A 12,266-nucleotide genomic window follows, 5' to 3' on the forward strand; every position below is an offset into this window, starting at 1 on the left:
AATTATGCAAGCTTTCGAAAAAGATTCGCCCATCTCACACGTACCAATCAGCGATCAGATCTAGTTGTTCATGGCTCAGTCCTCCGTCCCAACAGTTATCGAGAACGATCTTAATTCTGTCTAACACCATACGCTCATGAACGTAATCGTGTAGCACAAATTCTACGATGCGTTGGACTTCCTCGGTAGTCGTCTCACGTTTTGTTTGTTTTGGAGGGACCGAGTATTTTGAAACATTTCATAGTAAAGCGTAAGGAGAACTAAAAAGTTTCATAAAGGTAATAATTTGACTTTATAAAAAAACAAACAAAAAATAACTTAAAAATGAATAAAATACTACAAGTAATTAAATATTCAATTCAAAAACGCTTTTATTTGTCCTCGAGGGGAAGTTAAAAAAACAAAACATGAAATCAATGAACATTAAAAAAAAAAACAAATACGAAAAATAATAAATAACAATAAAAAAAACAAAAGAAAGTGCTCCGTGCTTCACACTAAAGTGCTACGTGTCAGTCAGTCAGTCAGTCTGTCGCAATTTGGCCCGGGAGGGGGGTCACTGTTCAAGAGATTTTAGTGATCTGGGGACAAATGTAGTCCACCTCCTACTTCTCCGCCGCTGTGTTCGTCAGAGTGGGGCGTCTCAGCCTGCTGAGATGATGGAAGCCACTCAAACATTCGATGAAGTGAGTGAAACGGATCGAGCAGGATTCGGTCACAAAAGGAAGATAAGGCTCTGACAGGGTGTCCAATGATTTTTGAACAGACTTTAGTGATATTAAGTAGACGAGTCCGGTCTCACAGGGGTGATGGAATGGAACCAAGAAGTGAATGGGAAAGTTAGAATACGCACTCATATACAAGTAACTAACTAACTAACATACGCCTAAAAGCAAAAGTAGGTAAATATACGAGTAAAAATTGATCAAAAATCAATAAGTATCCATATATTATTTGTACAAAATACACCGGCCACCTTAAAACGATGCAAAGATAATAGCGAAAAGTCATAAATGTAATACAAGTTAATCATACCGGTAAGAAAAACATAAAATAGTATCATCGAACATCTATTGTGAGAACTTGGAAACTATTGTAAAAAAAAAAAAAAAACAATATAGTACGAATAATATTTTTATCTGAATTATGTCGCTATTTTTAATGCGTTAGATGGGTAGACGTCTTAAATAATATTATTCATTCAAATTAAGTAATTTAGTAGCTGTTATTTCACAATCATGCTTGTAAAAAATTGTTTACCTACGCGTATCATTGGAAAGTAAGCGCGATTTGTAAGGAAAAAAATAAATCGTTCAATCAAAAGTTAAATGTCTCTTAGTCATACAAGATACACGTTTGTTCACTATATATTTAGGTAAATTGCTGCAAAGAGCGGTTTTAAGATTAAAAAAGATCGTCGCGGTAGATTGTTACGCTCTGATTAAATCTCATAGTTTTGTGGTTTAAATCCAGGGGTGATTTAGTATAGCTAATCTTACAGCCTATCATATTCAATAATATCTTATAGGCTAATTTCTCAGCTCTGGTGTGTGTGTGTGTGGGAAGGGAGACAAGCTAGGCAGGCCTCTCGGCTTGATAAGGTTTTTCAAGCATTATTCGCATTATTATTTGACTATCATTTGATATCCTGTAATATTTCAAGCCAAAGGATTTGTATTGTTTACATATCACCTCTTCAAACTACCCAACATCCATAAAGAAGGAAAAAGAAGGGAAAGAGGAAGTGCGCTGCTGGTGAAGTGACGCTGCTGCCTTGCTGCTCGACATTAATTATATGGAGATAAACTACATCACCGGGCCCTGTTACGGGGCCCGTGTCTGTAAGTTTTAATTCACAACGTTTGATTTACGACGTTTTTAAATCCTTTAACACGCCAGAGTTCTGCCATCACCGTGCTCACTGTGCTTGTTTGCCTGTCCCACCGTCGCGGCCGTTCGGCGGGCCGGAGCTTCTGGTTCCGCCGTCGGGACTGCTGGTCGGGCTTGCGTGCCGGAACAACCGTTGCCGCTGCTCGGGGGCCTGTTCCACCAGTTCTGCTGTCGCCAGCCTGTTTCGCCGTCGCTGCTGTTCGGCGGGCCGGGGTCTCTGGTTGCAGCTGCCTGCCGGGTTCGTCGGCTGGATTGACGGTCGATGCTTCTCGACGCGGCGCCTGACCACCTCTGCCATCATCGCTACGCACCGGGGCTTGCCTGGTGAATCGACCGCCGCAGCTACTCGACGCCGGGCCTGCCCAATTCCGCCGTCGTCGTTGCGCACCGGACTTGCCTGATCGTCTCTCGGTTGCTGCTGCTTGGCGGGCTTGCCTGTTTTGTTCAACGGGCTTGCCTGCATCGTTGTTTTTCGCCATTTACACGTTGACTGCAGTACGGCGAGGGGGAAGAGAAGGAGGGGGACCCCTCAATCTCAGGATACTTCGGACAACAACATGCCACCAAAACAGAAACAGGACTCAAAACCGGAGGAGGACTACTTAACGCTCACACAGGTAAACAAAATGCTACAACAACAAAACGAACTTTTCAATACACTCCTAAATCAACAACAGGAACAATTTAAAGGATTTGTTAAAATAATACTGGATTCAACTAATGCACGCATTGACAATATCACCAGAGAACTACAAGAAGTTAAGGGGAGTCTGCAATATACGCAAAAGGAGGTGGATGATCTTAAAACAACTCAAATTAATCACATTGAAAACGGTAAAACCATGCAAACTGAAATGTACAAAATATGTGACAGTTTAATCATTTTAAATGAGAAAATTGAATATTTAGAAGGACAGTGTAAAAGAATCTGATTATTGATGGAATTGAAGAATCACCAGGAGAAACATGGACTGACACTGAAGATAAAGTCATGAAACTATTCAGAGATAAATTACAATTTCAGGAGAAGATAGAATTGGAGCGTGTGTATCGGACTGGCAAACGGGAAACTGGGAGGACCAGACCCAGGACAATTACAGTTAAATTTGAAAAGTACAAAGATAAAATAAAAATTCTACAAAAAACAAAACATCTTAAGGGCACAAACATATACATAAATGAGGATTTTACTGATATTGTTCGAAAAAAACGGAAAGAACTTATACCAGAAATGAAAGAAGCACGGGAAAGAGGAGATATTGCCTACCTAAAATACGACAAGCTTATAATTCATCCCCGTACAAGCACACCCAGACACTTGCACCAACACAACTCATCAATAAAATGAAGGAAGACACAGTACACTTGATGACGAAAAGTTGACAAATACTAGAATGGAAAATCTATACCCAAACACAAAAAAATTACAAATATTTGATTATACGGAACATAAGACATCTGATCCAGAAAATGGCATTGATCCAGATAAATTTTTATGTAGTAACAACTATGACCTTGCCTGCGAGTACCACACTGATGAGCAATTCAATGTAAATGTAAGTAAGGATTTTCGTGCATTCTCAATCATACATTTTAATAGTAGAAGTCTATATAAAAACTTTACAGAAATTAAAAAATGCTTGAGTAAAATAAATAAATTCCAAATTATAGCCATATCAGAGACATGGCTTGATAATGAGAAAATAAGCGATATAGAAATGGAAGGATATGAATTGTTTACAATGAATAGGGAAAACAGAAGGGGAGGAGGAGTTGCAATATATGTTGATAAGGTTTTCAAATGTAGTAAAATTGAACATCTAACTACTACTGTGGATAATGTAATGGAATGTGTAACTATTGAAGTTCACATAAAAAATATATCAAACGTAATTATAAGTTGTATATATAGGACACCAGGATCATGTCTTGATACATTTAACGATAAGTTAACAGATATCCTAAGTTATACAAATGATAAAAAATTGCGAATATTGTGTGGTGATTTTAACATTGATTTATTAAATCCTAATGGACATCAGAAGACAACTGATTTTATAAATATGGTTAATATACAGGTTGGTGTTATTTCCTGCTTGGCATTGCTGCCTGTCGCACCTCCTCCGGTGCCCATGGGTCAGCTGCAGGGTCGTCAGCCAGGAACCACCAGTCATTGACGTTTCGCCCCTTTAATCCTGGAACGTCTCCTGGTGGCGGAGCAGTGACAGGGACGTCTCCCTGTCACCCCCTGCAGCTGATGTCGGGGTTAGCTCTTTCCCCAGCTCCTGTCTTTCCTCCTCAGCCAGAGCCAAAAGCTGCCTTTCTCTGCCTCCTCTGCCAGGTCTTTTATTGCCTTTCGGAGCTTCCCTCCAGTCACTCCTGCATCCCTCAAGAGGCGTGTGGCAGACAGCCCCACATAGCCTCGGCAGCCAACTTCTACTGGGTAGATGGTGGTCTTCCAGCCTACTTCCCGGCACTCAGCAGCCAGCTCCGAGTACTTGGCCTTCTTGTGCTCAAATGCAGCCTCGATCCCTCCCTCTGCTGGTACAGTCAGCTCGATGAGGTGAACCACTTTTGCCTCGGTGGACCATACTACGATGTCAGGGCGGAGAGACGTAGTGGTGATCTCTGTGGGGAACCGGAGTTGGCTGTTGAGGTCAACCCTCATGTCCCACTCATGGCCGGGGGAAAAGGGCCTTGTGATGTTTCTTGGCCTAGTGTACCTTTGCCCCCCTTCTGTGACAAAGCTGGTAAGGTTCTCTGCCGATGGTGATTCTTTGCAGCCCTGTCGACACCCCTCCAGCACCTCAGCTAGCTTCCTCAGGACCTGGTCATGGCGCCATCTATAGCGTCCCTGAGAGAGAGCAGTCTTGCAGCCCGACAAGATGTGCTGGAGGCTTGCGTTGGGAGCGCTGCAGAGTGAGCAATATTCTTCGTTGCCGAACCAATGGTGAAGGTTACGAGGACAGGGAAGCGTGTCGTAAGTTGCACGAATGAGGAAGCTGATCCTTGCCTGTGGGATCTTCCACAGGTCGGACCAACTGATGTTTCGGTTGACAACTCCCTCCCATGTTGTCCAGCTTCCTTGTCGGCCCTGTGACACGGCCTTGATCTTGTAGCGCTCCTCCTCCATCCTTGCTACCTCCGCCACCACCATCTGCTTTTGCTCCTTGCGGTTTGCCTTGGACCAGAACCGTGGTGCTTCTCCCCATCCTAGGCCTGCTCTTCCTGCCTGGACTCTGCCCAGGATCTCTTGGTGATGCAACCTACTGACAGCTTGGTCAACCTCAGACTGGGCGTTCCACTTTCGGCCGGTAGGAACCTTGGCGTTGGCGTTCCTCACTGACTGATCAGTGGACTCTCTTAGCTCGAGAACCAGCCTGGACTTCTCTTGCATGTAGCCCAAGCTGATAGACTGCAGGGGCAACTGCAGTGCGTTCTTCCCAAAGAGGCCCGTCTCAGAAAGGCACCGTGGCAGCCCCAGCCACTTTCTGATGAATGAATTGGCTTTTCCATCCATCTTACTCACGGCGGATGAGGGGATCTCGCTCATTTTCAAGGGCCACATCACCCTCCTGTAGAGTACGAACTGGTAGCACCAGACTTTGTACTTCCCAGGGAGTTGGCTCTGGTCGATTCTTGACAGGCCGTCCGTGAGCTGTTTCATGATGGTCCTCCCCATCTGTTTATCAGACAGCTCTGCAGTGTACTGCCTCCCCAGGCTTTTGATGGGTTGCTCAGACAATAGGGGGATTTTCTCTCCCCCGACGACAAAGATGGTATTGTCGTTTCTGACTCCCCTTCTGAGTGACAGGCTACGGGATTTGGAGGGTTTGATCCTCATTCTGGCCCATGATGTCAGCTCATCCACCCTTTTCAGCAGTCGGGATGTACATGCTGCTGTCTGCAGGAGGCTGGTGACGTCGTCCATGTAGCACCTCAATGGGGGTAATCTCTGTCCAGATGGTAGTTTGGTTCCTCCAACCATTTGTCTTGCTCCGATGAGAATTATCTCAAAGGCTGCCACAAATAAGACTGGAGAAATGGCACACCCCATTGCGATTCCCACTTCTAGCTGCTGCCACCCGGTGGTGAAATCCTGGAGGGCAAAGCACATCTGCAGATCGCTGAAGTATCGGGCTATTAGCTTCTTGATGCAGGGAGGCATGTGGAAGAACTCCAGGGCGTAGTTGATCAGCTGGTGTGGGACCGATCCGTACGCATTGGCGAGGTCAAGCCAAACGACATGCAGGTCGGTCTTCTCCCGCTTGGCCTTCTGGATCTGATCCCAGATCATCGTAGAGTGCTCTACACACCCTGGGAAACCTGGGACTCCTGCTTTCTGGCAATTGGTGTCGATGTAACAATTGTCTAGCAGGTAGGAGGTCATCCTTCTGGCCAGCACTGAGAAGAAGATTTTCCCTTCTACATTCAGCAGGGCGATGTTTCTGAACTGGCTGATTTCTTTGGAATTCTCTTCCTTTGGAATGAAGATCGCGACGGCCCTTTGCCACTCTGATGGGATGAGTTGCTTTTTCCAGGCAGTTCTCATTAGGTACCAAAGCAATTCTAGTACCTTGGGGCAGTTCTTATAAAGCTTGTAGGGCATTCCATTGGGGCCTGGTGCTGATGATGATCTTGCTTTCTTCACAGCTTGTCTGACCTCGCTGAGTTTCGGGGGCATGATGTTGAACTCAGTTGTCGGTGGCGCAGGCTGAGGCACGTACCCTGGTGTACCTAATGGGACGTTTCTCAGCAGATCACTGTACTGCCTTTTGACATGCTGTTCCATTTGCTCCCTGGTAGTCTCGAGCTTCCCGGATTTCTTCTCCTCCAGCAGCTGTCTGGCATGCTTGAAGGGATCTTTGAAGAAACTGGCTCTCTCTTTCTGCTTCCGTTGACTACGCTTTCGGATGCGTTCAGCTCTGCGGAGCCTAGATAGCCTTTGTCTGACCTCCTCCCACAGAACTTTCAGACCTTCTTTCTCTGGCTGGGTTGCCTTCCTCCAGCTCTTGCGGAGTTGTCGGCGTCTTTGCACAAGCTGGGCGATCTCCCTTTCCCTCCTCCCCCTTTCCCTTTCCCTTGGGACGGTACTCTGTTTGGAGGCGGCTTCGCCAAACCTGTCTTTGAACATCTAACTACTACTGTGGATAATGTAATGGAATGTGTAACTATTGAAGTTCACATAAAAAATATATCAAACGTAATTATAAGTTGTATATATAGGACACCAGGATCATGTCTTGATACATTTAACGATAAGTTAACAGATATCCTTAGTTATACAAATGATAAAAAATTGCGAATATTGTGTGGTGATTTTAACATTGATTTATTAAATCCTAATGGACATCAGAAGACAACTGATTTTATAAATATGATGTATAGTAATAGTTTATTTCCTGTTATTATAAAACCTAGTAGAATAACAATCGATACAGCTACACTAATTGATAATATATTCACAAATAAAATTGACCTTAAAATAGAAAGTGGACTCCTTATTAACGATATAAGTGATCACCTCCCGATCTTTGCAATTTTTTATGATTATTTTGATAAAAAAATGAAGCCGACTACTTACACATTTGAAACTAGAGTAAGAACAACACGCTCCATGGCTGCCTTTAAGTTGGATTTAGAGAAACACAACTGGTCTGAGGTTTATTCAAATAACGATCCTGATATTGCATATAGTGAATTTCAGTCAACCATTATTTCTTTATATAATAAACATTGTCCATCAATTAAAATTACAAGAAAGTATAAAGGTCCAAATAAGACATGGATGACGAAGGGAATACAGAATGCATGCAAAAAGAAAAATAATTTATATAAAAGATTTATTAAATTGAGAACTGTGGAAGCTGAAACAAAGTACAAGATCTATAAAAATAAATTAGCAAATATTATTCGAATAAGAAAGAAAGATTATTACCATGAATTATTAGAACAGAATAAAAGCAATACACAAGAAATATGGAAAACACTAAATCATGTAATTAAAAAAAGTTCTAAAAAAACAAATTTTCCACAATATTTTATAAAAGATAACGATATGGTAATTGATGAAATTTCTGACATAGCTAATAATTTTAATGAATATCTAGTTAACGTGGGCAGTAACTTGGCAAACAAAATCCCAGAGCCAAGAAACAAACGTGAAATAGATAAGAACATTGTAAATAATTCATCCACAATGTTTCTTAATGATGTTAATGATATAGAAGTATTAAATGTTGTGAAAACATTAAAAAATAAAAAGTCTACTGACTGTCTTAACATTGATATGACATTAGTTAAAAGTATTATGAAATATATTGTACAACCTTTTACATATATTTGTAATTTATCATTTAAAACTGGTATATTTCCATCAAAAATGAAGATAGCCAAAGTCATTCCTGTTCATAAAAGTGGAGAAAGACACACGTTTAATAACTACAGACCAATATCATTGTTGCCACAGTTCTCAAAAATTCTAGAAAAATTATTTTCATATAGATTGGATAATTTTATTGAGAAACATAAGCTCTTAAGTGAAACCCAATATGGGTTTAGAGAAAAACGGACCACCTCAATGGCAGTCATGGAGCTTGTAGAAGCAATATCTACCGAAATAGATAATAAAAAATTTACTGTTGGGATTTTTATGGATTTAAAAAAAGCTTTTGATACTATAGATCATTCTATATTAATGAATAAATTAAATAAATATGGAATAAGAGGTTTAGCTTATAAGTGGATGAAAAGTTATTTGGAAAATAGATATCAGTATGTGCAGTTTAATAATGTACAATCAGAACACATGAAGATCATGGAGTTCCCCAAGGGTCTGTGCTTGGCCCTAAATTATTTATACTGTACATAAATGATATTTGCTATGTCTCAAAAATATTGAAAAGTATCTTATTTGCTGATGATACAACTTTCTATTGTTCAGGAGAAAACCTGAAGCAGCTTCTGACTACTGTGGAGTATGAATTGAATATAATAAAAAAATGGTTTGATGTAAATAAATTATCGTTGAATTTAAATAAAACCAAGTTCATAGTTTTTGGCACTAGACAAATCACTCATCAAGTTAAAATTATGGTGAATTCAATTGAAATAGAAAGGGTGAATGAAAATAAATTCCTTGGAGTTATTATCGATGATAAATTATGTTGGAAGCCACACATAGAAACTGTTAAAAGGAAAATGTCAAAAATCATAGGGATACTCTATAAAAGTAAGGATGTTTTAAACATGAAATCATTATATATATTATATAGTTCACTATTATTACCATATTTGACCTATTGTGTGGAATTATGGGGAATGGCATATAAAACAAATACTAACACCGTTTTCAAATTGCAAAAGAAAGCTATAAGAATTATTAATGGATCAAAATATACAGAACCAACACATCCACTATTTATTAAATTAAATGCAATGAAATTTTATGACTTGGTGGATTTTAAAATAGCACAAATAATGTATAAAGTTTATAACAATTTACTCTGCCACAGTACTCAGAAGTTATTTGAAATTAGACACAGTCCTTATGATATAAGGGGTACAAGTGTGTACAAAAAACCCAAAACAAGAACAAATATTAAGCAAAGGTGTGTATCTGTAAAAGGTGTTGATCTGTGGAATCATTTGGAAATTGCTCTGAAAAATTGTGACTCAATGCTGGAGTTTAAAAAAATGTTTAAAAGTAAAGTTAGAAAAAATTATCTATGTCAGACCAGAATATGAAAAATGTACATGTGAGTATGTGTAAATGATCTAGATAGGTATTATGGTATATGTTTAGTAAATTTATGTATATATGTTTTTGGTAAATGTGAATATGTTAAGTGCACTTGTGTATATGTGTGTATATGTATGTATGTATATATGTATATGTATATATATATATATATATATGTGTGTATGTATGTATATATGTATATATATATATATATAACTTGGATTATATATATCATTTATTATTATTATTATTATTATTAATTTTTTTTTAATAATTAGTAAATTAAAATTGTATTAATAATGAAATAAGTTTAAATATATTGAGTAAAAGGGGTAGGACTAGATAAGTTTTTAACTTCTTCCTACTCCCTTTTGAACATGTAAGTTATGATTGATTGAATGATTATTTTATTGGGATTTTCTTCTCTTTTGATTGTTGTTGTTTTCTGTTTTATTTCTGCTGTTCATCTGTTTATATGTTCAAAAAAAATAATAAAAGGAAAAAAAAAGGAAAAAAATTTAACAATGGGTATTTCTAAGTATTTAAAAGAAAAAAAAAACTCACAAAGACTTGGGATCTCTTAGTTCGAATACGTCGAGCAGCGATAAAACTATTTAGAATGTTAAACGTGCTACATCTTCGCTAGCGATAAGTCTAAAGACGTTTTATTTATCTTCGAAGGGTAAGTTAAAAAAAACAAGAAACAAAACAAAAGGGTTTCACGAAACAAAGCACTATCGGTAACAAAAATAAAAAGTAAGTATCCATATATTATTTACACAAAATACACCTGGCACCTTAAAACGATGCCTACATCCCCCTAAAAAAAAAAAAGTAAATCGTAAACAAAACAAAAATAAAACTACATCAACCTTCTTCGCGTACGCACCATGTCCCGAACATAACATATTTCATACCCAAATACTTTCTAAAAAACTACAATCCTAAGCCTTACAAGGGTATCCATTGATAGAAGCCATGGTAATAATTAGAAGATATTTCATTCATACATCATCAAATAAAAAGGTTAACATCAAGATAGAAGACTCTTACAAACACCAGCTTAGAGATTTCAAAAAGTATGACCCCCACAATACATTGCCCTAGTAAATTAAAGAATAATTTCTAAATCAAGTATAAAGTTCGCTGCATTTTAACAGGCTCGAACATTCATACCTACATTTCTCTCTTTTTAAAAAGAATGTATAAAATTATTTATACGCGACTACAAAGTAGTATACTTCAGATCGAAGCATCGTATGACAATCACTTTCAAAGACTGTTTTACTGCCCCCTCGGAGTAAACACTGACACCCTACACACGCATGCACACATGCACTTTGGACCAGCCTCCCCCTCCACCTCCTAAATAAGTTACTGCTTTAAAAAAAAAAAAAAGTTTACGATTACAAGTCCTTTTCATAAATCAGTTTAAGTAAAACAAAAAAACAAACAGTATATTTATTAGTTTTTTTAAATATTACAAAAACGATAAGAGGATAAAACCCATTTCCGCGCAGCGCTTTCGTATACACAAACCTCATAAACTTAAACTACAACAAAAATACATAGAGACATCCGATAAAATCGTATAGACACAAATTATAGCACTAGCGGTAACAAAACTAGAAACAGAAAAATAGCATTTTATACGTGTACGCATCTGCAGAGGGGGTAAAACAACTTGCGCACTCTGCTCATGAGAGTGCCACCAACACCTTCTCTAAGCCTAATCCTTTTTAAAAAAAAAAAAAAAAATCAGTACATTTATTAGTTTTATAACACATTAAAAACGTAAGAGGGGGTAAAATTCTTATGTACAACGCAATCTTATATACAACAACTCAAAAACATAAAATACATAGCCAGACGTACCTTCTTCACGTACGCGCCATATTCCTAACATAACATATTTCATACCCAGATACTTTCTAAAAAACTACTAACCTAAGGGTTACAGGGCTATCCATTGAAAGAATCCGAGCTGATAATTAGAAGATATTTCATTCATACATATTCAGATAAAAAGGCTAACATCAAGATAGAAGACTCTTACAATCGACGGTTTAAAGATTTCAAAAAGTATGATCCCCATAATACATTGCCCCTCCACCTCCTAAATCAGTTACTGCTTTTAAAAAAACTTTGCGATTACAAGTCCTTTTCATAAATCAGTTTAAGAAAAACAAAAAAAAACCAGTATATTTATTAGTTTTTTAAATATTACAAAAACGATAGATGTTAAAACCCGTTTCCACACAGCGCATTCGTATATACAAACCTTATAAACTTAAACAACAACAAAAACTTGGCTTACATCAGTAGACTCAGTAGTTGATGTATCTGATGAGTGAGGTACCCTGTCTAAAAGTTTGTCAGTTGTTGATAATGTCTCTACAAAAACCATTTCAGAGTTGTTGCTGGAAAGGGGTGTGAAAAACCAGCTGGGGGAAATCACACCTCAATCTTCGTTTCAGTATATCCTGCCTGAAATAGAAAATTAAAGGGAAAGTTGAGCACAAGATGCACATATTCACATCACACTAGGGCTGCTCTAATATGGAAAAAAATACTCATCACAATTATTTTGGTAATAATTGAAATCAAGATTATTCTAAACAATTATATTTTGTTC

The 12,266-nt window shown here is 38.3% G+C and overlaps 1 protein-coding gene across 5 annotated transcripts in view; it reads right to left on the minus strand.

The window, feature by feature from the left end:
* The window catches only part of azi2 (5-azacytidine induced 2), a 201,108-nt gene that overhangs the window by 64,959 nt on the left and 123,883 nt on the right, over positions 1–12,266 (minus strand). For 3 of the 5 annotated variants that reach the window (XM_077526700.1, XM_077526699.1, XM_077526701.1), the window contains one exon: positions 1,179–12,118. The exons of 1 other annotated variant lie outside the window; for it this stretch is intronic. In XM_077526700.1, coding sequence (XP_077382826.1) covers positions 4,157–7,024 — 2,868 coding nt within the window. In that variant the 5' untranslated portion in view covers positions 7,025–12,118 and the 3' untranslated portion in view covers positions 1,179–4,156. Of the gene's footprint in view, positions 1–1,178; positions 12,119–12,266 lie in introns of those variants that run through there. One more of the 5 variants, XR_013284276.1, reaches the window with a different exon arrangement.

The sequence above is a fragment of the Festucalex cinctus genome, chromosome 7 (assembly GCF_051991245.1).
Source record: "Festucalex cinctus isolate MCC-2025b chromosome 7, RoL_Fcin_1.0, whole genome shotgun sequence".
In the NCBI taxonomy this organism is placed as follows: Eukaryota; Metazoa; Chordata; class Actinopteri; order Syngnathiformes; family Syngnathidae; genus Festucalex; species Festucalex cinctus.